General features: G+C 49.6%; 1 protein-coding gene across 5 annotated transcripts in view; it reads right to left on the bottom strand.

Annotated features, from left to right (window-relative positions):
* The window catches only part of SEMA5B (semaphorin 5B), a 214,979-nt gene that overhangs the window by 105,514 nt on the left and 83,732 nt on the right, over positions 1-25,733 (bottom strand). For all 5 annotated transcript variants that reach the window (XM_069982448.1, XM_069982452.1, XM_069982450.1 and 2 more), the window contains exon 3: positions 2,252-2,447. In XM_069982448.1, the coding sequence (XP_069838549.1) occupies positions 2,252-2,396 (145 nt within the window). In that variant the 5' untranslated portion in view covers positions 2,397-2,447. The remainder of the gene's footprint in view (positions 1-2,251; positions 2,448-25,733) is intronic.

Here is a 25,733-nt window from a genome sequence, read left to right as displayed (position 1 = left end):
TGGGGGGGGGGTGCTGTGCCTCTCACAATGCTCCATCCTGAGGGGATATATATATGGGGGGGGGTGCTGTGCCTCTCACAATGCTCCATCCTGAGGGGATATATATATGGGGGGGGGGGGGGGGTGCTGTGCCCCTCACAATGCTCCATCCTGAGGAGATATATATGGGGTGGGGGTGCTGTACCCCTCACAATGCTCCATCCTGAGGAGATATATGCGGTGGGGGTGCTGTACCCCTCACAATGCTACACCCTGGGGAGATATATATGGGGTGGGGGCGCTGTGCCCCTCACAATGCTCCATCCTGAGGAGATATATATGGGGTGGGGGTATCATTGGACAGGGCCTATAGAGCCTGTGCTTTTGTTCGGAGGCCCCTGTGGTCAATGCTTGGGGGCCCCTGTGGTCATTGTTCAGGGGCCCCTTTTGTAATGGTTTGAAGCCCCTGTGGTCGCTGTTTGGAAGCCTTGTTGTTTCGGGAATCAGGCTCTCTAAGTGAGTGACATTGTTTTTGGCCCTCGTTTTGGGTCACAGTTTGGGGCCCTTGTTGTCAGTGTCATAGTTTATGGTCCCAAGTGGCAGTGTCATTGTTCAGATGCTCTGTTACTATTCAGGGTGCCTGGTATCCATGTTTAACCCTATTTGGCCCTTGGTTTGTCATTGCTCAGGGCCCCCCAGTGTGTCATTGCTCAGGGCCCCCCAGTGTGTCATTGCTCAGGGCCCCCCAGTGTGTCATTGCTCAGGGCCCCCCAGTGTGTCATTGCTCAGGGCCCCCCAGTGTGTCATTGCTCAGGGCCCCCCAGTGTGTCATTGCTCAGGGCCCCCCAGTGTGTCATTGCTCAGGGCCCCCCAGTGTGTCATTGCTCAGGGCCCCCCAGTGTGTCATTGCTCAGGGCCCCCCAGTGTGTCATTGCTCAGGGCCCCCCAGTGTGTCATTGCTCAGGGCCCCCCAGTGTGTCATTGCTCAGGGCCCCCCAGTGTGTCATTGCTCAGGGCCCCCCAGTGTGTCATTGCTCAGGGCCCCCCAGTGTGTCATTGCTCAGGGCCCCCAGTGTGTCATTGCTCAGGGCCCCCCAGTGTGTCATTGCTCAGGGCCCCCAGTGTGTCATTGCTCAGGGCCCCCAGTGTGTCATTGCTCAGGGCCCCCAGTGTGTCATTGCTCAGGGCCCCCAGTGTGTCATTGCTCAGGGCCCCCCAGTGTGTCATTGCTCAGGGCCCCCAGTGTCACAGACATCATTCAGGACCCCTGTTGCCTGTACCCCCACTACTCCCCCATCTATCTTTGAGTCTATAGACCCCTCACACCTTAGGTAACAATCCTTCCAGTCTCTCCCGGTTTGGCGCCATAACTGTGCGGGGCGTTCTCCTATCCCTGTAATTCTCTGCAGCGCTGGATGTGACTGGGTCCCCGCGCCGCCATCATCATTTACTGCGTAGTTCAGGTTTGCAGTAAATAAAGATACATGGCGTCTCCTCCCCATTAAGGCTTGATTGGCCTCATAGTCTGGGCTGAATATTAATGGCCGCCGCGTCCCGATTTGATGAATTCATTTGTAATCGAGAGATCTCGGAGAACTCATCAAATTGATTAAATAAATTAGTTAAGCTAATAATCCGCAACCGAGGTTCATTAGCATAAACTGGGATCAGACAGACACATCCATCGTACGGGCCGGACATGCCGCCATCCGCTCTGACCGTATTAGTGAGAGGATGAGCGCAGGCGGTGAGGGGGGCTGGATGCTGACGGGACGCCAACACCTCTCCGAGCCGCTGCCGGGGCAATTATCACCTCTAGCAGCCTGACAGCCCAATGTCCCCCCCGCCACCGAGCTCCGATCCTCACCACTTCACAGGTTCAATCTGCTTGGACTGCGCAGTAACCCTGCAAATAGGTTTCTTCAACAACACTGAGGCTTAATACATCTTTTATTGCGGTCACGCCCAGAGCTGCATTCATAATTCTGCTGTCTGAGAAGACAGACAAGAGCGGTGTTCACCAACCTGCGGCTCTCCAGCTGTTGCTAAATTTCCAACATGCTCTAACAGCTTTCTACTAACAGGAAACTCTGTGCCTATAGGTGCAGAATAGTGAGTGCAGCTCTGGAGGTGACTGAAGTATAATGTAAAACTAGTAAAAAGTACAGCAGATGATATAAAAAGTTACATTGGGGGGGGGGGGGGGGGGGGGGGGGGGTATATGGCATTACCCCCCCCCCCCCCCCAGCATCAGGCTTTATATAGAACTCACCCTGGAAGGTAAGGATGGGGTGCTCCCTCCTCAGACATTGCTCGGCCATCTCTGGATCATCCGCTCGGACTCGGAGTGTCGTCATTTGGAGAAGGAGAATAGAGACTGTTGGTAGCGACAAGAGCAGCGCCCATGGCCGGGTCATGATGGAGGAACGCCGCACGTCTATCTGCCAAGGGAGACTCCGGGGAAAGTCCTGCAAGAACAAGGACAAAACCAATAAAACCAGTGTAACAAAGAGATACAGGGAGGAAACAATGTAACAGAGAGATACAGGGAGGAAACAATGTAACAGAGAGGGATACAGGGAGGAAACAATGTAACAGAGAGGGATATACGCAAAAGATTATAAAGTCATAGGTGCAGGGAACAATGGAAGAGATCTATATGTACAGGGAACAATGGAAGAGATCTATATGTGCAGGGAACAATAGAAGAGATCTATATGTGCAGGGAACTTTATAAGTGTCAGATACATAGGAGACAATGTAACAGTGATACATGCAGGAAATAAAGAAATAAACTGATCACATAGAAGATTATAGTGATAGAAAACAGGGAAATATGAGAAATGACAGAACAGAGAAAATACAAGACGACAACATAAAAGAGACTGCAGCGAGGTAACCGGGGTATCACACACTAGAAGTATCACACACCAGGGGTCTCCCATACTCGGGGTATCACACACCAGGGGTCTCCCATACTCGGGGTATCACACACCAGGGGTCTCCCATGCTCGGGGTATCACACACCAGGGGTCTCCCATGCTCGGGGTATCACACACCAGGGGTCTCCCATGCTCGGGGTATCACACACCAGGGGTCTCCCATGCTCAGGGTATCACACACCAGGGGTCTCCCATGCTCGGGGTATCACACACCAGGGGTCTCCCATGCTCGGGGTATTATACACCAGGGGTCTCCCATGCTCAGGGTATCACACACCAGGGGTCTCCCATGCTCAGGGTATCACACACCAGGGGTCTCCCATGCTCAGGGTATCACACACCAGGGGTCTCCCATGCTCAGGGTATTACACACCAGGGGTCTCCCATGCTCGGGGTATCACACACCAGGGGTCTCCCATGCTCGGGGTATCACACACCAGGGGTCTCCCATGCTCGGGGTATCACACACCAGGGGTCTCCCATGCTCGGGGTATTATACACCAGGGGTCTCCCATGCTCGGGGTATTACACACCAGGGGTCTCCCATGCTCGGGGTATCACACACCAGGGGTCTCCCATGCTCGGGGTATCACACACCAGGGGTTTCCCATGCTCGGGGTATCACACACCAGGGGTCTCCCATGCTCGGGGTATCACACACCAGGGGTCTCCCATGCTTGGGGTATCACACACCAGGGGTCTCCCATGCTCAGGGTATTATACACCAGGGGTCTCCCATGCTCAGGGTATTACACACCAGGGGTCTCCCATGCTCGGGGTATCACACACCAGGGGTCTCCCATGTTTGGGGTATCACACACCAGGGGTCTCCCATGCTCGGGGTATCACACACCAGGGGTCTCCCATGCTCGGGGTATCACACACCAGGGGTCTCCCATGCTCGGAGTATCACACACCAGGGGTCTCCCATGCTCGGGGTATCACACACCAGGGGTCTCCCATGCTCTGGGTATCACACACCAGGGGTCTCACATGCTCGGGGTATCACACACCAGGGGTCTCCCACGCTCTGGGTATCACACACCAGGGGTCTCCCATGTTTGGGGTATCACACACCAGGGGTCTCCCATGCTCGGGGTATTATACACCAGGGGTCTCCCATGCTCGGGGTATCACACACCAGGGGTCTCCCATGCTCGGGGTATCACGCACCAGGGGTCTCACACATGACGCAGAAAGCTGTAACAATGTAGCAGTAGCAGCTCTGGGAGAGGAGACAGCGCTGTTTTCTCTCTGATACCCAACACTCTCAGCAGCGTCACCCCCACAACATAACCCAGGCACATGGCGGCTGACACATCTGTGCTGGCAGTGCTGCTATGAATCCGCTCGGACTATTCCAGGATGGCACAGACCCATCCAGCTCGGAGCCACCATTGTGGTCAGGACACCGAAGGCTAAATACAGGAGCGCAGGAACCAGACGCCGAAAATATAGATGAAACGGCTAAAATAGACAAAGCTCTAAAGAAGAAGAAGAGGCGAAGCTGAAGCTGCGGTGAGCGGCCCCATCCTGCCCCAACAACCTGCGCAGCTCATCATCCATTGCTATGGGGCCCATTCATCTGTGACATTGGGGCCCCCTGGATCCGCTCCTGTGGGGCCCCGGGTAGTTGGATCTCCTGGGTAGTAATGTTACACTGATCTGTAGCCGCTCGGGACCCTCACACCAGCACCTTCCCCCTCTATGTGCACAGACTGGATAACAGATACAGAGTGAAGTGTACAGAAAGAACAAGTTCCAACATCTCCGTCCTTCCCAGCAGATCCCGGCAGAGCCCCAACCAAAGGTCACAGAGACCCAGGTGTCCTGGAAGCTTCCGGCATCTCACCTATGGAGCTGGACTCTCACTGCTTCTTTTCTGCCATTTGCTGTTTTTTTTTACCTTTTTGTATTTTAAACATTTTCAATTTTAGTTTCAGGTGTTTTTCATTTTCACCTTTTTTTCTCTTTCTATCTTTAGGTTGCCTTCACACCTACCGGATCTGCAGCGGATTTGACTAAATGAATGAGCACAGCATTAAATCCGCACTGTAAAATCCGCTGCGGATACGGTGTGTGTGAAAGCACCCTTAAGGAAAACCCTAGCAAAAAAAAAAAGTTTTCTTTCAAATCAACTGGTGCCAGAAAGTTACATAGATTTGTAATTTACTTCTTCTTAAAAATCTTCAATCTATGTGACTGCTGCTGCTGCTAGCCACGGGCTGTGTGGCTGCTGCTAGCCACGGGCTGTGTGACTGCTGCTAGCCACGGGCTGTGTGACTGCTGCTAGCCACGGGCTGTGTGACTGCTGCTAGCCACGGGCTGTGTGACTGCTGCTGCTGCTAGCCACGGGCTATGTGACTGCTGCTAGCCACGGGCTATGTGACTGCTGCTAGCCACGGGCTATGTGACTGCTGCTAGCCACGGGCTGTGTGACTGCTGCTAGCCACGGGCTGTGTGACTGCTGCTGCTGCTAGCCACGGGCTATGTGACTGCTGCTAGCCACGGGCTATGTGACTGCTGCTAGCCACGGGCTGTGTGACTGCTGCTAGCCACGGGCTGTGTGACTGCTGCTAGCCACGGGCTGTGTGACTGCTGCTGCTGCTAGCCACGGGCTATGTGACTGCTGCTAGCCACGGGCTGTGTGACTGCTGCTAGCCACGGGCTGTGTGACTGCTGCTAGCCACGGGCTATGTGACTGCTGCTAGCCACGGGCTATGTGACGACTGCTGCCAGACACGGGCTATGTGACGACTGCTGCCAGACACGGGCTATGTGACGACTGCTGCCAGACACGGGCTATGTGACGACTGCTGCCAGACACGGGCTATGTGACGACTGCTGCCAGACACGGGCTATGTGACGACTGCTGCCAGACACGGGCTATGTGACGACTGCTGCCAGACACGGGCTATGTGACGACTGCTGCCAGACACGGGCTATGTGACGACTGCTGCCAGACACGGGCTATGTGACGACTGCTGCCAGACACGGGCTATGTGACGACTGCTGCCAGACACGGGCTATGTGACGACTGCTGCCAGACACGGGCTATGTGACGACTGCTGCCAGACACGGGCTATGTGACGACTGCTGCCAGACACGGGCTATGTGACGACTGCTGCCAGACACGGGCTATGTGACGACTGCTGCCAGACACGGGCTATGTGACGACTGCTGCCAGACACGGGCTATGTGACGACTGCTGCCAGACACGGGCTATGTGACGACTGCTGCCAGACACGGGCTATGTGACGACTGCTGCCAGACACGGGCTATGTGACGACTGCTGCCAGACACGGGCTATGTGACGACTGCTGCCAGACACGGGCTATGTGACGACTGCTGCCAGACACGGGCTATGTGACGACTGCTGCCAGACACGGGCTATGTGACGACTGCTGCCAGACACGGGCTATGTGACGACTGCTGCCAGACACAGGCTATGTGACGACTGCTGCCAGACACAGGCTATGTGACGACTGCTGCCAGACACAGGCTATGTGACGACTGCTGCCAGACACAGGCTATGTGACGACTGCTGCCAGACACAGGCTATGTGACGACTGCTGCCAGACACAGGCTATGTGACGACTGCTGCCAGACACAGGCTATGTGACGACTGCTGCCAGACACAGGCTATGTGACGACTGCTGCCAGACACAGGCTATGTGACGACTGCTGCCAGACACAGGCTATGTGACGACTGCTGCCAGACACAGGCTATGTGACGACTGCTGCCAGACACAGGCTATGTGACGACTGCTGCCAGACACAGGCTATGTGACGACTGCTGCCAGACACAGGCTATGTGACGACTGCTGCCAGACACAGGCTATGTGACGACTGCTGCCAGACACAGGCTATGTGACGACTGCTGCTAGACACAGGCTATGGGACTGCTGCTAGAGAAGGTATGTACAGTATTTTGGAATGGTTTCTTTTTCCTTATCTTTGCTTATAACAAGACATTTACTGCTCAATGACACAAAAGCTTTTCAGCTTGAACACAGAGTTGTCTCTCGTGTCCTTTCTGATCTTCGGCAGACTGACGCTGCCATAACCTATTAATCTGAGGAGCCCCCACGTATACCTGTGTCAGGTGATTATACCTGAACTTATCATGGCGACTGGGATGTTTTGTAAACTCTTCCCCTTTAACTCTCTAAGAGATTGTGGAGCGGAGGGACTGACTATCAGAAGGAGGGATATAAATTGCTTCCACTGGGCTCTTTATTTACCGCTATAAATCCAATATGGCCAGCGGCCTCCTCGCCGGACCCCTGAACCTGTCAGAGCCGCCGCTTCCCATATAAGATCTATACTTTTAAGGCCAATTAATCTGCCATTCAGCTCAGAGCCCATCAATAAAAGCGCGAGCAGCAGAATATAATCCTGAGCGGAATATCGATGGAGAATGCCGGCCGCCTGGACTGGATATTATCAGTATGCAGAGTAATCCAGGCCGACCGCAGAGCATCGCGCACACAGGAGGCCGGACAGCAGAACATTGGGGGGGGGGGGGGGTATGGGGGAAACATCTTCCACTGATCCAGTTCTGATGCCCACTGCACATATCAGGGGTGGACAGGGGTCAGGGGTCGCTTTGAAGATCCATATAACAGGAAGAACATTCTAGAGAAACACAGGTCACATGGTCCCCAAAGAGGGCTACAATAGTGACCATAACAACAACAAGATTACATCAGGTGTTATACCCCAGTCACCTCCAGAGCTGCACTCACTATTCCGCTGCTACATCATGTCTTATACCCCAGAGCTGCACTCACTATTCTGCTGCTACATCCTGTCTTATCCTCCAGTTACTATTCTTCTGTTACGTCATGTCGTATCCTCCAGAGCTGCACTCGCTATTCTGCTATTACATCCTGACTTATACCCCAGTCACCTCCAGAGCTGCACTCACTATTCTGCTGTAACGTCATGTCTTATCCTCCAGAGCTGCACTCACTATTCTGTTGTTACGTCATGTCTTATATTCCAGAGCTGCACTCACTATTCTGTTGTTACGTCATGTCTTATATTCCAGAGCTGCACTCACTATTCTTTTGTTAGGTCACGTCTTATCCTCCAGAGCTGCACTCACTATTCTTTTGTTAGGTCATGTCTTATCCTCCAGAGCTGCACTCACTATTCTTTTGTTAGGTCATGTCTTATCCTCCAGAGCTGCACTCACTATTCTGTTGTTACGTCATGTCTTATATTCCAGAGCTGCACTCGCTATTCTGCTGTTACATCACATCTTTTCTTCCAGTCACCCCTGGAGCTGCACTCACTGTTCTGCTGCTGCTACATAATATCCAACATCGTATGCAGCTACAGAGATGTAAATTTTTTAGCAAAAGAGGATCCAAGACAGTCCAAAAATGAGCAGAATAGTGAGTGCAGCTCTGGATGTGACTGGAATTTAAGGCATCATGTAACAGCAGAATAGTGAGTGCAGCTCTGGAGGAGACTAGAGCATAAACCATGATGTAACAGCAGGATATCTGTGAGGTAAGGGACGGTTATAATCTCCGGCAGTGATCAGGTACTGAGGCGTGCAGGTGCGCTATAGACGGGCGGCAGCGTTGCTCGCTGTTCCGTGACTTTGACAGCTTGTCCCGGTCGCAGCATCTGCTCTGCAGGGGACAATGAATCGTCTCAGGTGCTGACGCGTTTTCCAGATCACAGAGCCGGCGCGTTTCTCTCCCAGGAGCCGGCTGGCACCGGGAAGCTTTGTTCTGCTTTGTTGCAGAGGACATTTCTCACGTTAATAAGGACATATTCCCAACTCAGCAATCATCCAAGGTAGGGGGGCCCCGGGGGGCCCGCTGAGCGCTCACACATCACCCACAATGCACCAGCCGCTGGAAACCTGGGAGACTCCGGGCCTCAGGACTCCGCCAGCCGCATCCCTGGTACCTGTCCTCAGGATAGACCGCACAGAACAAAGGAGAACGCTCAGCGCAAAACATACCGCCCTGTAATGACCGGCGTCACACAGGGGTATACTATACATACACACATCCTCATATATACCTACATACATACACACAGTATCTGTAATACATCCGCTCATTGCGGGCCGCAATATGGAGCTAATGTTCACCTATAGGGCTGTATACAACACTCATATAGAGAGAGGAATTATAATACACAGGTGTCTGTATATCATCCTGTATAGTGTATACTGGTCAGATAATAATCACATACTGGTCAGATAATAATCACATACTGGTCAGATAATAATCACATACTGGTCACATACTGGTCAGATAATAATCACATACTGGTCACATACTGGTCAGATAATAATCACATACTGGTCACATACTGGTCAGATAATAATCACATACTGGTCAGATAATAATCACATACTGGTCACATACTGGTCAGATAATAATCACATACTGGTCACATACTGGTCAGATACTAATCACATACTGGTCAGATAATATTCACATACTGGTCACATACTGGTCAGATAATATTCACATACTGGTCACATACTAATCACATACTGGTCACATACTGGTCAGATAATAATCACATACTGGTCAGATAATAATCACATACTGGTCACATACTGGTCAGATAATAATCACATACTGGTCACATACTGGTCAGATAATAATCACATACTGGTCACATACTGGTCAGATAATAATCACATACTGGTCAGATAATAATCACATACTGGTCAGATAATAATCACATACTGGTCAGATAATAATCACATACTGGTCAGATAATAATCACATACTGGTCAGATAATAATCACATACTGGTCAGATAATATTCACATACTGGTCACATACTAATCACATACTGGTCACATACTGGTCAGATAATAATCACATACTGGTCAGATAATATTCACATACTGGTCAGATAATAATCACATACTGGTCACATACTGGTCAGATAATAATCACATACTGGTCAGATAATATTCACATACTGGTCACATACTAATCACATACTGGTCACATACTGGTCAGATAATAATCACATACTGGTCACATACTGGTCAGATAATAATCACATACTGGTCAGATAATAATCACATACTGGTCACATACTGGTCAGATAATAATCACATACTGGTCACATACTGGTCAGATAATAATCACATACTGGTCACATACTGGTCAGATAATAATCACATACTGGTCAGATAATAATCACATACTGGTCAGATAATAATCACATACTGGTCAGATAATAATCACATACTGGTCAGATAATAATCACATACTGGTCAGATAATAATCACATACTGGTCAGATAATAATCACATACTGGTCAGATAATAATCACATACTGGTCAGATAATAATCACATACTGGTCACATACTGGTCAGATAATAATCACATACTGGTCACATACTGGTCAGATAATAATCACATACTGGTCACATACTGGTCAGATAATAATCACATACTGGTCAGATAATAATCACATACTGGTCAGATAATAATCACATACTGGTCAGATAATAATCACATACTGGTCAGATAATAATCACATACTGGTCAGATAATAATCACATACTGGACACAGACGTATTTTATTTGCACTTAAGTAAAAAAAGGACGAACAATGTCCTCAGTGATGAAAGGAACGATTGTCATTATTCCCCGACTCCCAGGGACGTCTATCATAATGGATATAAACAACAAGACCTGATCAATAACCGACTGCCAGCCAAATCTTCTCTAATCACCAATAAATGTAATCATAAAACATCCGGTATTATACTCCAGAGCTGCACTCACTATTCTGCTGGTGGGGTCACTGTGTATATTATATTACTTATCCTGAGTTACATCATGTATTATACTCCAGAGCTGCACTCACTATTCTGCTGGTGGGGTCACTGTGTACATATATTACATTACTGATCCTGAGTTACATCCTGTATTATACTCCAGAGCTGCACTCACTGTTCTGCTGGTGGGGTCACTGTGTACATACATTACTGATCCTGAGTTACTTCCTGTATTACACCCCAGAGCTGCACTCACTGTTCTACTCTTACAGGGCTATGCGCTCCCCCATGACCCACCCTCTCTGTCACCCAGGTGGGGGGCTGGAGCTGACCTGGGATAACCCATAGCAGCCGCCATGTTGGCAGGATCTGTGGCGTAATGAAGACTTTATACCCTGTCAGGGATTGCTGAGTTCTGCTCTGGAGGCTCATCTGTTCTGCGCTCTCATCATTGTCTCAGCGTCTTTCATCTATCAGACATTCAGTAAATTGAAGTTCCCATCAGCCCCCACTCGCTCACTGCCGCCCCCTGCAGGTATTAGTGGAGATCAGACTCTTCAGGCCCCCGAGCAGTCACTCCGGTGCTCCCTGCTGTTATGATGGGGGGGGGGGAGGGGGGGGGGTACTGTGCTGGAAAATCTGAGGAAAGTGAAGGAGCCGTCCAGACTGATTATAAGGCTGTCAGGATCTCCGTTTGTTGTCAGTGAATAAGAACGTTCTTGTTTACATTTCTGTACAGGCCTAATGATTCCCACAGCTGAAGGTTTGTTACAGTGTAACTGCTCCCACCTGAGATTAAAGGGGCTTTTCACCGAAAAATGTTTTCTTTCAAAGAAATTGGTGCCAGAAAACTGTAATTTACTTCTATATAAAAAAAATCTCCTGTCTTCCAGTACTTATTAGCTGCTGTATGTCCTGCAGGAAGTGGTGTATTCTCCCCAGTCTGACACAATGCTCTCTGCTGCCACCTCTGTCCATGTCAGGAACTGCCCAGAAAACCTCTCCTGCTCTGGACAGTTCCTGACATGGACAGAGGTGGCAGCAGAGAGTGCTGTGTCAGGCTGGAGAGAATACACCACTTCCTGCAGGACATGCAGCATCTGATAAGTACTGGAAGACTGGAGATTATTTTAATAGAAGTAAATTACAAATCCCTGGCATTTTTTTTTTTTTGCTAGAAAGTACCAGAGCATCCCTTTAAATGGGGTATTCCACTCAAACATAACTTCTAATATATTGCTGTCCATGGGGAGACTAACAATTCCTTCCATACTTGTTATTATCTATTTAGTCTCTTTATCCCAGTTCTCAGCTACTGCTTTCTACTGAAGACATTAAAATCTGTGTGTGAGCTTTTCTTTCTGTCTCCCCTCCTCCCTTCTGAGACGGCTGATGTAAACAAGTCCCTGGCAGGCTGTGTGAAACAAGAAAAAGTTTGCCAGCCTACCGCCTCCTCCTGAGCCTCGCTGCACGGACTCTCACTCCGACAGGTGCATACGTCAATGGTAGAAGAAAAGATGAGTCCAGCTCCCGGCCAGGTAGATGAATGAAAGAGCTTTATTTTTCACCTAAGCACCGTGCACACACTGCGGCAACCCCCCCCCCCCCCGGCAGGCTGTATCTGCAACATTGCAGCTTCTTTGTAATGCTAAGAGGGGTAATCACAGTCAGTTCATCAGCAACTTGACCTCAGACAGCATCCCAGACACTCCCAGCGTCACAAAGAAGCTACAATGTTGCAGATACAGCCTGCCAGGGACTTGTTTACATCAGCCGTCTCAGAAGGGAGGGGAGGGGGGGGGAGACAGGCTCACACACAGATTATTGTGTCTTGAGCAGAAATCAGCAGCTGAGAACTGAGGGAAGGAGACTTAATAGATAACAAGTGTGGAAGGAATTGTTAGTCTTACTATGGGCAGCAACATATCAAAATTTATGTGTGAGTGGAATAGCCCTTTAAGCTTCCAACGGTAAAGAAGAAATGGTTCTATTCACTGACAGCAAGCAACATCTTAAAAATAACCAAAAATCTCGACAATCTTCTGTAAGAGAAACAGAGAAGCAGCTGAAATCCTCCTCCTGGCCTCAGACTTTGTTACAATGTATCAGGGCAGGGAGATTCCACAGGATCGGATACAACTGTAGCAAACCCTCAGCTGTGAGATCTACCAGGAGGGGTGAGGGGCTTCATGTCTCCACTCACTGACAGGTAACCGCTTCCTGAAGCTGCTGAGTACATGGCAGACTGTTCCCTGATGATCCTTGTTCTCCCCATTTATCATAGTTACTATGCCAGCCGCAAGGTTACACTGAATCCAGAGGATGGCGCCGCCCCCTCCTGCCGCCATTGTTTTCGGACATGGCCGTTCTTCTCTTTTATGTCCCTTTAAGGCCACGTCGATGAATGTCGATTCCTCCTTCTTTGTCCGTCCGTCTCTATTAATCTATTCCTTCAATAAATACAAAGATTAAAAAGATGGAAAATAAATAAATAACGGCCGGCGGCGGCGCGGTCTGAAGAGCTCCTGGATGATGCCAGACGTCAATATCCTTCTTGGCGGAGCGGCGTTGGAGCGCTGCGCGCTGTGCGGTCTCAATAGAGAATCCATACCGCAGATAATTACCCCCAGTGACAGCTTCCAAATCACAATAGCGCAGACTGTCAGTCACCGCTGCCGGGGGGGCGCAGGATCCACGCGGGGAGCAGAGGTGGCGCCACACCTGTCCAGCACAGAAAGAGCGTGCTCGGCCGCAGGATCGATCAGTGACATCATCCTCTGCACAGTAGATGATCTGCGAGATTATCAGCGATCGTGTCCTTCAGATCAGCGGATTATACTAAGTGCACCCGTCACCGGTAATGGCGGCCGATCAATCCGCAGAAACGCCATCGATCCGACCCAAGGACAAGGGTCAAATCCATTCCGCAATTATTTCTGTCAATTGACCAAAGTGACATTTACATCAGTTTCATTCATCTAACACCGCGGCGATCACAGCGATCAATGATCAGCGGATCAGCAGCACTAATGCGCGAAACTCAATTCACTAATTCATTTCTTCCTGCCGACCGTTCAATTCATTATTCTCCAGCATCTGGAATAAGGAGAGCGGCAACTCCAAGCCGTAAGGTATACAGCTCATAGGCAGAGCTATGGACCCTGACTACAAACACATCCTGCGTAGTCTGACACGCCCATCTCTGTTCTACAGACAGCTACAGACCTAAGAGGAGGAGACAAGATCACAAAGCTCTGCAGAGGAGTGCAGCTCTAATACAAGATGTAACTCAGGATCAGTAATGTAATGTATGTACACAGTGACCCCACCAGCAGAATAGTGAGTGCAGCTCAGGAGTATAATACAAGATATAACTCGGGATCAGTAATGTAATGTATGTACACAGGGACCCCACCAGCAGAATAGTGAGTGCAGCTCTGCGGTATAATATAGGATGTAACTCAGGATCAGTGATGTAATGTATTTACACAGTGACCCCACCAGCAGAATAGTGAGTGCAGCTCTGGAGTATAATATAGGATGTATCTCGGGATCTGTAATGTAATTCAGTGACCCCGCTATTGTATATGTGGAGACCCCTATATATTCGGGTCTGCTCCTGTATCAGATATAAGGGTATCAGGGATATCAGGGTTTTGTATAAATAAACAGGAAGTATAATATATAAGTAGATCATTCAGCCTGTGGTTTGGGGCTCCCGGCTCCTCCGCAGTCAGATGACACGTGTGCACTCCGCCAGCCTCATATGGTGAACACTTGTCGCGATTTCCCAGCATTCTCTGGGGCGGCTGGCGGCCTCGGATCCTGCTCTATAAAACTTCCTGACGCCTTTATAATCGAGTCTCTGAGATTCTTATAGAGGTCTGTGCCCCTCCCCTGCATCAGCCGTCTCTCCCATAGACCCTCAGATAATGAGAGGGTGGGCGGAGTGCTGCTTTATACAATGAGGGTAATAAAACAAATGCAATACTTCCACGTATCTGGCCTCCCCCCGCACAGCGTTCACGGCCGGCGGACGTGAAGGGACACAAGCAGGGTTACATCGCTGTTTGCTGGATATAATAAAGGAGAACAGGATTTCATATTTTTCCAGTTCATTTGATTGCCCTGGAGACTAAAGATTTAAGCGTCCTCATGACAACACTTCCTGTCGCTGATTTCATCCCAAATTGTAGGCTCTCAGAGCCTGGTATTAACCAATTAGACTTAACCTTTAAAAAGGTGGGGGCTCTGATTGGACGTTCCTATGATAACACTAAATTGCCAGAGCAGAGGAGCATCCAGGGAGTGTTGTCATAGGGACATTGCTAACTCTCCTCACAGGCGATGAGAACAGGAACATCACTAAAAGGTTTCAACCCTCTGATTTGAAGTTCCGTACATCATAGATTTCACTCAGCTTTCCCAGGCTCCTGATCAGTAAATCTACAGGAACTTTCTGCTGTGTGACTGAAGGAAATCTGGGTGACAATCCTATGGGGGGAGGGGTAAAATATTCCCTGTGTCACCCAGCTTTCCCAGGCTCCTGATCAGCAAACCTACTCATCTCTGCAGTATCACAGTCTCCTGAAGTCCTCTGCTCCGCTGTGACCGCATATAGCCTCAAGTACGGCAAAGCTGGAGGCAAATACTGTACAAACATATTTTAGTGCTCACCTAGCTTTCCCAAACCCCTGAACAGCCAATCTGCTTCTTTCTGCAGTAGCACAATATCCTTAAGGGTGAAAATCATTACGGAAGGTGTCATACATATTAGAGGTCTAATGATGCATGTCCTGCAGGAAGTGATGTATTTTCTCCAGTCTGACACAGTGCTCTCTGCTGCCACCTCTGTCCATGTCGGAACTGTCCAGAGCAGCAGCAAATCCTCATAGAAAACCTCTCCTGCTCTGGACAGTTCCTGACATGGACAGAGGTGGCAGCAGAGAGTACTGTGTCAGCATGGAGAGAATACATCACTTCCTGCAGGAAATACAGCAGCTGATAAGTACTGGAAGACTGGAGATTTTTTAAATAGAAGTAAATAACAAATCTGTATAACTTTCTGACACCAGTTGATTTAAAAGAAAAAAAATGTGGCAGTTTCCCTTTAAATTTGCGGTACTGCATTCTGTCGCATGGCAGGGCATACAAGTCAGTTTGGAGCTCTGGAAAGCTGAGTGTAACATACTTATGGGTCACCCAGCTTTCCCAGGAACAGATGCAGCATCTATAAGGTGGCGGATAACTTGCGGATGCTACAGTTTTGGGAGATTTCTCTCCTTTCGGCTGGATCGGCTCACAGGATTTATGAGTTGGCGCTCGCTGGGTGACCCCTGTGACCCGGGAGTCAGCGGCTCTTACATAATGCATGGCGGAGGACGCTTTATAAATAACAATAAATAAATGCAGGTGGATGGCGGAGCGCACGGTCCCAGTGCAGCCGCACAGCATAAATCTTTCACATCAATCCGCTCTCAACTACTTCTGCACAGCACACAAACGGCGAGCGATGGCGCGGTGCGGACGCTCGCTCGCTGCACACAAATAAATTATTCACATCCGCGCTTCACCGCAACAATACTCCGAGAAGGGAGACATTACTGAACAATGATAGATGGCGGTGAGGGACCCTTAAAGGCGCAGGACATGGTGGACGCGGTAGAGCGCCATCCTGCGGACGTGGTAGAGCACCATCCTGCGGACGTGGTGGAGCGCCATCCTGCGGACGTGGTGGAGCGCCATCCTGCGGACGTGGTGGAGCGCCATCCTGCGGACGTGGTGGAGCGCCATCCTGCGGACGTGGTGGAGCGCCATCCTGCGGACGTGGTGGAGCGCCATCCTGCGGACGCGGTGGAGCGCCATCCTGCGGACGCGGTGGAGCGCCATCCTGCGGACGCGGTGGAGCGCCATCCTGCCGACGCGGTGGAGCGCCATCCTGCCGACGCGGTGGAGCGCCATCCTGCCGACGCGGTGGAGCGCCATCCTGCCGACGCGGTGGAGCGCCATCCTGCGGACGCGGTGGAGCGCCATCCTGCGGACGCGGTGGAGCGCCATCCTGCGGACGTGGTGGAGCGCCATCCTGTGGACGTGGTGGAGCGCCATCCTGCGGATGTGGTGGAGCGCCATCCTGCGGCCGGCGCCAGGTAGAGCGGCCATCACAGAGTTAATTACTATGATTGACAGTTAATTGAGAAAATGTTAATTTTATGCGCTGCCATTTGTTTATCGGCAATACAATAAAATTACCGACACATTACCGCGAAAAACAACCCCAGGGTAACACTACCGTAATTGTGTTATTCATTACGAGCGGCGAGACGAGGAGGAGGACGACGCCGGCGGCAGCGCTGATCACACTCAGCCAACAATGGGTACGTCTGCCAGAATATGTCACCTGTGACCGCGACATTAAGCCCCGAACCACGGGCGGAACTCCCAGGAGAGAAGGCGGGCCCAATATATAAGGGGACAGGGGGCAGATAGATGAGGGGGCCTAATATATAAGGGGCAGATAGAGGAGGGGGCCTAATATATAAGGGGCAGATAGAGGAGGGGGCCTAATATATAAGGGGCAGATAGAGGAGGGGGCCTAATATATAAGGGGCAGATAGAGGAGGGGGCCTAATACATCACTGTGTATTATTATCCCCCCTGTACTGTGACATCACTGTGTGTATTATCCCTGTACTGTGACATCACTGTGTGTATTATCCCTGTACTGTGACATCACTGTGTATTATCCCTGTACTGTGACATCACTGTGTATTATCCCTGTACTGTGACATCACTGTGTATTATCCCTGTACTGTGACATCACTGTGTGTATTATCCCTGTACTGTGACATCACTGTGTGTATTATCCCTGTACTGTGACATCACTGTGTATTATCCCTGTACTGTGACATCACTGTGTGTAGTATCCCTGTACTGTGACATCACTGTGTGTATTATCCCTGTACTGTGACATCACTGTGTGTAGTATCCCTGTACTGTGACATCACTGTGTGTAGTATCCCTGTACTGTGACATCACTGTGTGTAGTATCCCTGTACTGTGACATCACTGTGTATTATTATCCCCCCTGTACTGTGACATCACTGTGTGTATTATCCCTGTACTGTGACATCACTGTGTGTATTATCCCTGTACTGTGACATCACTGTGTATTATCCCTGTACTGTGACATCACTGTGTATTATCCCTGTACTGTGACATCACTGTGTGTATTATCCCTGTACTGTGACATCACTGTGTATTATCCCTGTACTGTGACATCACTGTGTGTAGTATCCCTGTACTGTGACATCACTGTGTGTAGTATCCCTGTACTGTGACATCACTGTGTGTAGTATCCCTGTACTGTGACATCACTGTGTGTAGTATCCCTGTACTGTGACATCACTGTGTGTATTATCCTGTAATGTGACATCACTGTGTATTATACCTGTACTGTGACATCACTGTGTGTATTATCCCTGTACTGTGACATCACTGTGTGTATTATCCTGTACTGTGACATCACTGTGTGTAGTATCCCTGTACTGTGACATCACTGTGTGTATTATCCCCCCTGTACTGTGACATCACTGTGTGTATTATCCCTGTACTGTGACATCACTGTGTGTATTATCCTGTACTGTGACATCACTGTGTATTATCCCTGTACTGTGACATCACTGTGTGTATTATCCTGTACTGTGACATCACTGTGTATTATCCCTGTACTGTGACATCACTGTGTATTATCCCTGTACTGTGACATCACTGTGTATTATCCCTGTACTGTGACATCACTGTGTATTATCCCCCCTGTACTGTGACATCACTGTGTATTATCCCTGTACTGTGACATCACTGTGTATTATCCCTGTACTGTGACATCACTGTGTATTATCCCTGTACTGTGACATCACTGTGTGTATTATCCCTGTACTGTGACATCACTGTGTATTATCCCCCCTGTACTATGAGTGGTGGGGCAGTTTACGCTGTTTGCAAATCGTAACCAAGAGACTCATTATTTTTGTGGAATATTTTTTTTTTAACTATTTTCATGTCTGTGGTGGGTCTGTATCCTGCTGTTGCATTTCTTTGTGTTTTTATGTGTTTGCAATTTCAGCCATGGCAACGTGCTCCTGCCTAGCGTAAACGGTGTTCTAGGAGAGCTGACGAATTTTTTCTTTTTTTCTATGACATCATAGAATCCCAAAAAAATCACATGAGGCCTGAGGCATAAAATCTACCTGTTGCCCCACCCAGGGCGGAGCTTAACAGTCACATGACTAGTAGAGCCAAACAGAAAAGGGTGGAGCCTGGTAGCCATGTGCTAGAATAGAAACAAAGCTGTCAAAGGGCGTGAAAACCACAAACCGCTACAATGTAGAAACCAAACGGTAACCAGCAAATACTTGATATTGTACGGGGAGGGGCTTATTCTCTGTGAGGGAGGAGCTTCAACATGCTCTATGGGGGTGGAGCTCCTTAATACTCCAGAGGGGAGGAGCTTTTAACTGTTCTTTGCGGGAGGAGCACTTACATGCTCTTTGTGGGAGGAGCTTCTTAATACTCTATTGGGGAGGAGCTTATAACAGTTTTTTGTGGGAGGAGCTCATAACTTATTTGGGAGAGGAGCTCCTTAATGCTGGAGAAGCATGCTGGAGAAGCTGATACCTGCTCTATGGGGAGGAGCTCCAAAATACTCTATGGGGGAGGAGTTTTTACCTGTTCTTTGTGGGCAGAGCCCCCATACACTTCCTGTGGGCGGAGCCCCTATACATCTTCTGAGGGCGGAGCCTGCACAAACTGTATACAGGAGGGAGGGCGAGTCCCCTGTGATTACACGTTATACGGCCAGTAAATCACTCGCTCGCCTGTCGCAGTCACCTGACGCCCCGGCAGTAATTTGCAGAACGATTTCAGATTCTCGAAGAGACGGGACCATAACTTATACCGCGCTTTACTGCCAGGTTTATTCTCGCTTTTGTGGGGCCGTAAATTCTTATTAGATTTGATTTCTTTTCCATATTTTTTGCAAACATATGAAAGTGAATGATGTGTACTAAATCGCCACTCATCAGTCACCGCAATACGGAGAGTCCTGAAACCGAGGGGTCAAAGGTCAATAAAGAGCCGTCAGAGCAGGAAAAAGGGCGGCGAAAATAAAGAGTTCCCGTAAATTTGTGTTGCAGTGGGGGAGGGGCATCAGGACATCGGGGGCGCTTAATCCGAGATTACTGATCACATATGGCGGCACAACAGATCTGCCAATATCAGCGAACCATCTGCTGGAGGAGGAGAACGGAGGATGACAAATACCAGACCCCAGGCCGAGCGGCTAACCGTATACAGGGAGCGACATTATATATACTATACAGGGAGGAAGAGCGACACTATATATACTACACAGAGAGGAAGAGCGACACTATATATACTACACAGGAAGGAAGAGCGACACTATATATACTACACAGGAAGGAAGAGCGACACTATATATACTACACAGGAAGGAAGAGCGACACTATATATAATACACAGGGAGGAAGAGCGACACTATATATACTACACAGGGAGGAAGAGCGACACTATATATACTACACAGGGAGGAAGAGCGACACTATATATACAACACAGAGAGGAAGAGCGACACTATATATACTACACAGGGAGGAAGAGCGACACTATATATACTACACAGAGAGGAAGAGCGACACTATATATACTACACAGAGAGGAAGAGCGACACTATATATACTACACAGAGAGGAAGAGCGACACTATATATACTACACAGAGAGGAAGAGCGACACTATATATACTACACAGAGAGGAAGAGCGACACTATATATACTACACAGGAAGGAAGAGCGACACTATATATAATACACAGGGAGGAAGAGCGACACTATATATAATACACAGGGAGGAAGAGCGACACTATATATACAACACAGAGAGGAAGAGCGACACTATATATACTACACAGAGAGGAAGAGCGACACTATATATACACAACACAGAGAGGAAGAGCGACACTATATATACTACACAGGGAGGAAGAGCGACACTATATATACTACACAGGGAGGAAGAGCGACACTATATATAATACACAGGGAGGAAGAGCGACACTATATATAATACACAGGGAGGAAGAGCGACACTATATATAATACACAGGGAGGAAGAGCGACACTATATATAATACACAGGGAGGAAGAGCGACACTATATATAATACACAGGGAGGAAGAGCGACACTATATATAATACACAGGGAGGAAGAGCGACACTATATATAATACACAGGGAGGAAGAGCGACACTATATATAATACACAGGGAGGAAGAGCGACACTATATATAATACACAGGGAGGAAGAGCGACACTATATATAATACACAGGGAGGAAGAGCGACACTATATATACTACACAGAGAGGAAGAGCGACACTATATATAATACACAGGGAGGAAGAGCGACACTATATATAATACACAGGGAGGAAGAGCGACACTATATATAATACACAGGGAGGAAGAGCGACACTATATATAATACACAGGGAGGAAGAGCGACACTATATATAATACACAAGGAGGAAGAGCGACACTATATATAATACACAGGGAGGAAGAGCGACACTATATATAATACACAGGGAGGAAGAGCGACACTATATATACACTACACAGAGAGGAAGAGCGACACTATATATAATACACAGGGAGGAAGAGCGACACTATATATAATACACAGGGAGGAAGAGCGACACTATATATAATACACAAGGAGGAAGAGCGACACTATATATAATACACAGGGAGGAAGAGCGACACTATATATAATACACAGGGAGGAAGAGCGACACTATATATACACTACACAGGGAGGAAGAGCGACACTATATATACTACACAGAGAGGTAGAGCGACACTATATATACTACACAGAGAGGTAGAGCGACACTATATATACTACACAGAGAGGTAGAGCGACACTATATATAATACACAGGAAGGAAGAGCGACACTATATATAATACACAGGGAGGAAGAGCGACACTATATATAATACACAGGAAGGAAGAGCGACACTATATATAATACACAGGGAGGAAGAGCGACACTATATATACTACACAGAGAGGAAGAGCGACACTATATATAATACACAGGAAGGAAGAGCGACACTATATATAATATACTATACAGAGATATTACATCATATGTGACTGATATCAGCCGCTCCTCTTATAACGCTCCAGTACTGATATAACCTCCTATTACATCATATGTGCCTGATATCAGCCGCTCCTCTTATAACGCTCCAGTACTGATATAACCTCCTATTACATCATATGTGCCTGATATCAGCCGCTCCTCTTATAACGCTCCAGTACTGATATAACCTCCTATTACATCATATGTGCCTGATATCAGCCGCTCCTCTTATAACGCTCCAGCACTGATATAACCTCCTATTACATCATATGTGACTGATATCAGCCGCTCCTCTTATAACGCTCCAGTACTGATATAACCTCCTATTACATCATATGTGACTGATATCAGCCGCTCCTCTTATAACGCTCCAGTACTGATATAACCTCCTATTACATCATATGTGACTGATATCAGTAGCGGTATTGCAGCTCCGTTCCCTCGAAGTGAATGGAGCAGAGCTGTAATACCACACACAACCTGAGGACAGAGGCGACGCTGTTTTTGCCAGAAAGTAGCTGTGCTTTGTCTAATCCTGGAGAACCCCCTTAGCACCTGTGTGAGATGCAGCAGAGCTGGGTGGGTTTGGGTGAGTAGCGACCTTCCCCCGTCCTGCAGGTGGTGACATTTCCATCTCAGACTCAGGTGACATATAATCAGAACCTTCAGCGACTATTTCCCGATCCGCCACGTTAATCTCGCACACAAACAGCGACTCAGCGCTCCCAGCCCTAATCCCATCTGGTTACATGGCAGAAGCCTGCAAAAAGAGTCTGCACCCCGCCATGTGTGACGGACAGAGAGCGCAGCTCCGGAGGCTCGGCTGGAGATTAGACTCATCCTTTCTGCAAACATCCACATTCCAGATGCTGTTACCTTGTGCGCTGCGCTGGCTCTGCTGTGCGGCCCTGGGGGACCAAAGCCCTTGTGTCACCCGAGGGGGGGGAGTCTCCATAGATAATCTGCAGGGATCAGGACAAAAAGAATTCAAATTCCCAACGTCTGACAATCACTTAACCCCGTAGAGGCCAGTGCCAGCTGCAGAGCATTGAGAGAGCCGCAGAGCACTGAGCGAGCCGCAGAGCACTGAGCAAGCTGCAGAGCATTGAGAGAGCCGGAGAGCACTGAGCAAGCCGCAGAGCACTGAGCGAGCCGCAGAGCACTGAGCAAGCTGCAGAGCATTGAGAGAGCCGCAGAGCGTAGTGAGAGGCGCAGAGCATTGAGAGGGCTGCAGAGCACTGAGCGAGACACAGAGCACTGAGAGCCACAGAGTGTTGTTAGTCGCAGAGCACTCTGCAAGACGCATGCAGGGCACTGTGCAAGACGCAGAGCACTGTGCAAGACACAGAGCATTGAAGAGCCGCAGAACACTGTTAGTGCTGCAGAGCATTGCGAGAACTGAGCTGCAGAACAATGTGAGCCGCAGTACATTGCGAGAGCTGCAGAGCACTGTGCGAGACGCAGAGCATTGTGAGACATGCAGAGCACCGTGCGAGACGCAAAGCATTGTTTTAGCCACAGAGCATTGTGCAAAACGCAGAGCATTGTGAGAACTGCAGAGCACTATGCGAGCCGCAGAGCATTGAAGTGCCGCAGAACACTGTGAGAGCCGCAGAGCAATGTCAGCGCCTCGCTGGCCCAGGGGGCGACCATAATGGGTTAAGTGCGGACAGGACAGGTCCCACAAGCCGCGGCCATTAATTCCGGTGTCATGTCTATTCACACACAAGAATAGGGCCGGCGGCTTTCATTAACTCTGGCTGCAGAGCGGGATAATAATGGGGGGCGAGTGAGGGGCTGCGGGTTGTGGGTGAGGGGCACAGACGCCGCTTTGTGTGGGGTGCTGGGGGGGGACGTGGTAATTAGTGAAATCTTATTTATGTTCTGTCTATAAATCAGGGCGGATGACGCCCCCCCGCACACCGGAGAGGGGGCACCTATTGTCACCCACCCATGGGCGGCCATTCTGAGGAGCCCATCAATTACCCCCCGCCCCAGGATCCCCGCCGTCCACCATACTTTATATCCGAGCCCAACATCTCTGGATGAATGACCACGTGTGCGGCCACCACCGGGCCAAACCGCCAGCTCACGCCGCGTATCTCATAGCGGATTACAAAGTGGGGAATAGGGACATGCTCTAATATTATATATATATATACACACACACAGGCATGTACCCTAATATATACACACATGGACGTACTCTATATATTATATAAATATACAGGCAGGTCCCGACCGCACAGGTAAATACCCCGGCAGGTCCCGACCACACAGGTAAATACCCTGGCAGGTCCCGGCCACACAGGTAAATACCCCGGCAGGTCCCGACCACACAGGTAAATACCCCGACAGGTCGCGGCCGCACAGGAAAATACCCCGGCAGGTCCCGACCACACAGGTAAATACCCTGGCAGGTCGCAGCCGCACAGGTAAATACCCTGGCAGGTCCCGACCACACAGGTAAATACCCCGGCAGGTCCCGACCACACAGGTAAATACCCCGGCAGGTCCCGACCACACAGGTAAATACCCCGGCAGGTCCCGGCCACACAGGTAAATACCCCGGCAGGTCCCGACCACACAGGTAAATACCCCGACAGGTCGCGGCCGCACAGGAAAATACCCTGACAGGTCCCGACCACACAGGTAAATACCCTGGCAGGTCTCGACCACACAGGTAAATACCCTGGCAGGTCTCGACCACACAGGTAAATACCCCGGCAGGTCCCGACCGCACAGGTAAATACCCTGACAGGTCGCAGCCGCACAGGTAAATACCCTGGCAGGTCCCGACCACACAGGTAAATACCCCGGCAGGTCCCGACCACACAGATAAATACCCCGGCAGGTCCCGGCCACACAGGTAAATACCCCGGCAGGTCCCGACCACACAGGTAAATACCCTGACAGGTCGCAGCCGCACAGGTAAATACCCCGGCAGGTCCCGGCCACACAGGTAAATACCCCGGCAGGTCCCGGCCACACAGGTAAATACCCCGGCAGGTCCCGACCACACAGGTAAATACCCTGACAGGTCGCAGCCGCACAGGTAAATACCCCGGCAGGTCCCGGCCACACAGGTAAATAACCCGGCAGGTCCCGGCCACACAGGTAAATACCCCGGCAGGTCCCGACCACACAGGTAAATACCCCGGCAGGTCCCGGCCACACAGGTAAATAACCCGGCAGGTCCCGGCCACACAGGTAAATACCCCGGCAGGTCCCGGCCACACAGGTAAATACCCCGGCAGGTCCCGGCCACACAGGTAAATACACCGGCAGGTCCCGGCCACACACGACTTGCATTGAGGTTAATACTAGTAAAGTCCAGTGACCAAAACACCATCAATCGATTTGCTCACTATTATATACAAATTACAAAACCAAAAGCCGCCAGACATCCCCGGCCTACAGGAACAGAGAAACAACAACAATAAATACTAACAAAATGCTGGGACACAAGGTCGCTGTGGCAATTTTTCACCTAAACCTCCACAAACACCACTGATAAATCACAATGGCTGCACCGGACATCAGTATAGATACAGCCTGATCCCTCCCCATGTGTCAATCATAAGTCCAAGAGAGATAAGCCCCTCCCTGTAGACAGTCACATGACTATTTCAGCTCTTCTTTGGGCCCTCTATGAGCGGCTATCCCCCACATGCCTGCTATAGGGGGCCGCACAGTCCGCGTCACCATCAGAGACCTTTACACCTGCTAAAGTACAATGCTTGGGGTCACTAGACTGTGAAGGTTTCATGGACCTGTGATCGTGGATCTATCATCTTATCTACTTTCACCTGA

This window comes from Dendropsophus ebraccatus, chromosome 9, assembly GCF_027789765.1.
Source record: "Dendropsophus ebraccatus isolate aDenEbr1 chromosome 9, aDenEbr1.pat, whole genome shotgun sequence".
NCBI lineage: Eukaryota > Metazoa > Chordata > Amphibia > Anura > Hylidae > Dendropsophus > Dendropsophus ebraccatus.
The sequence above is the reverse complement of the archived record's forward strand: the minus strand, read 5'-3'. Positions and strand labels throughout refer to the sequence as shown.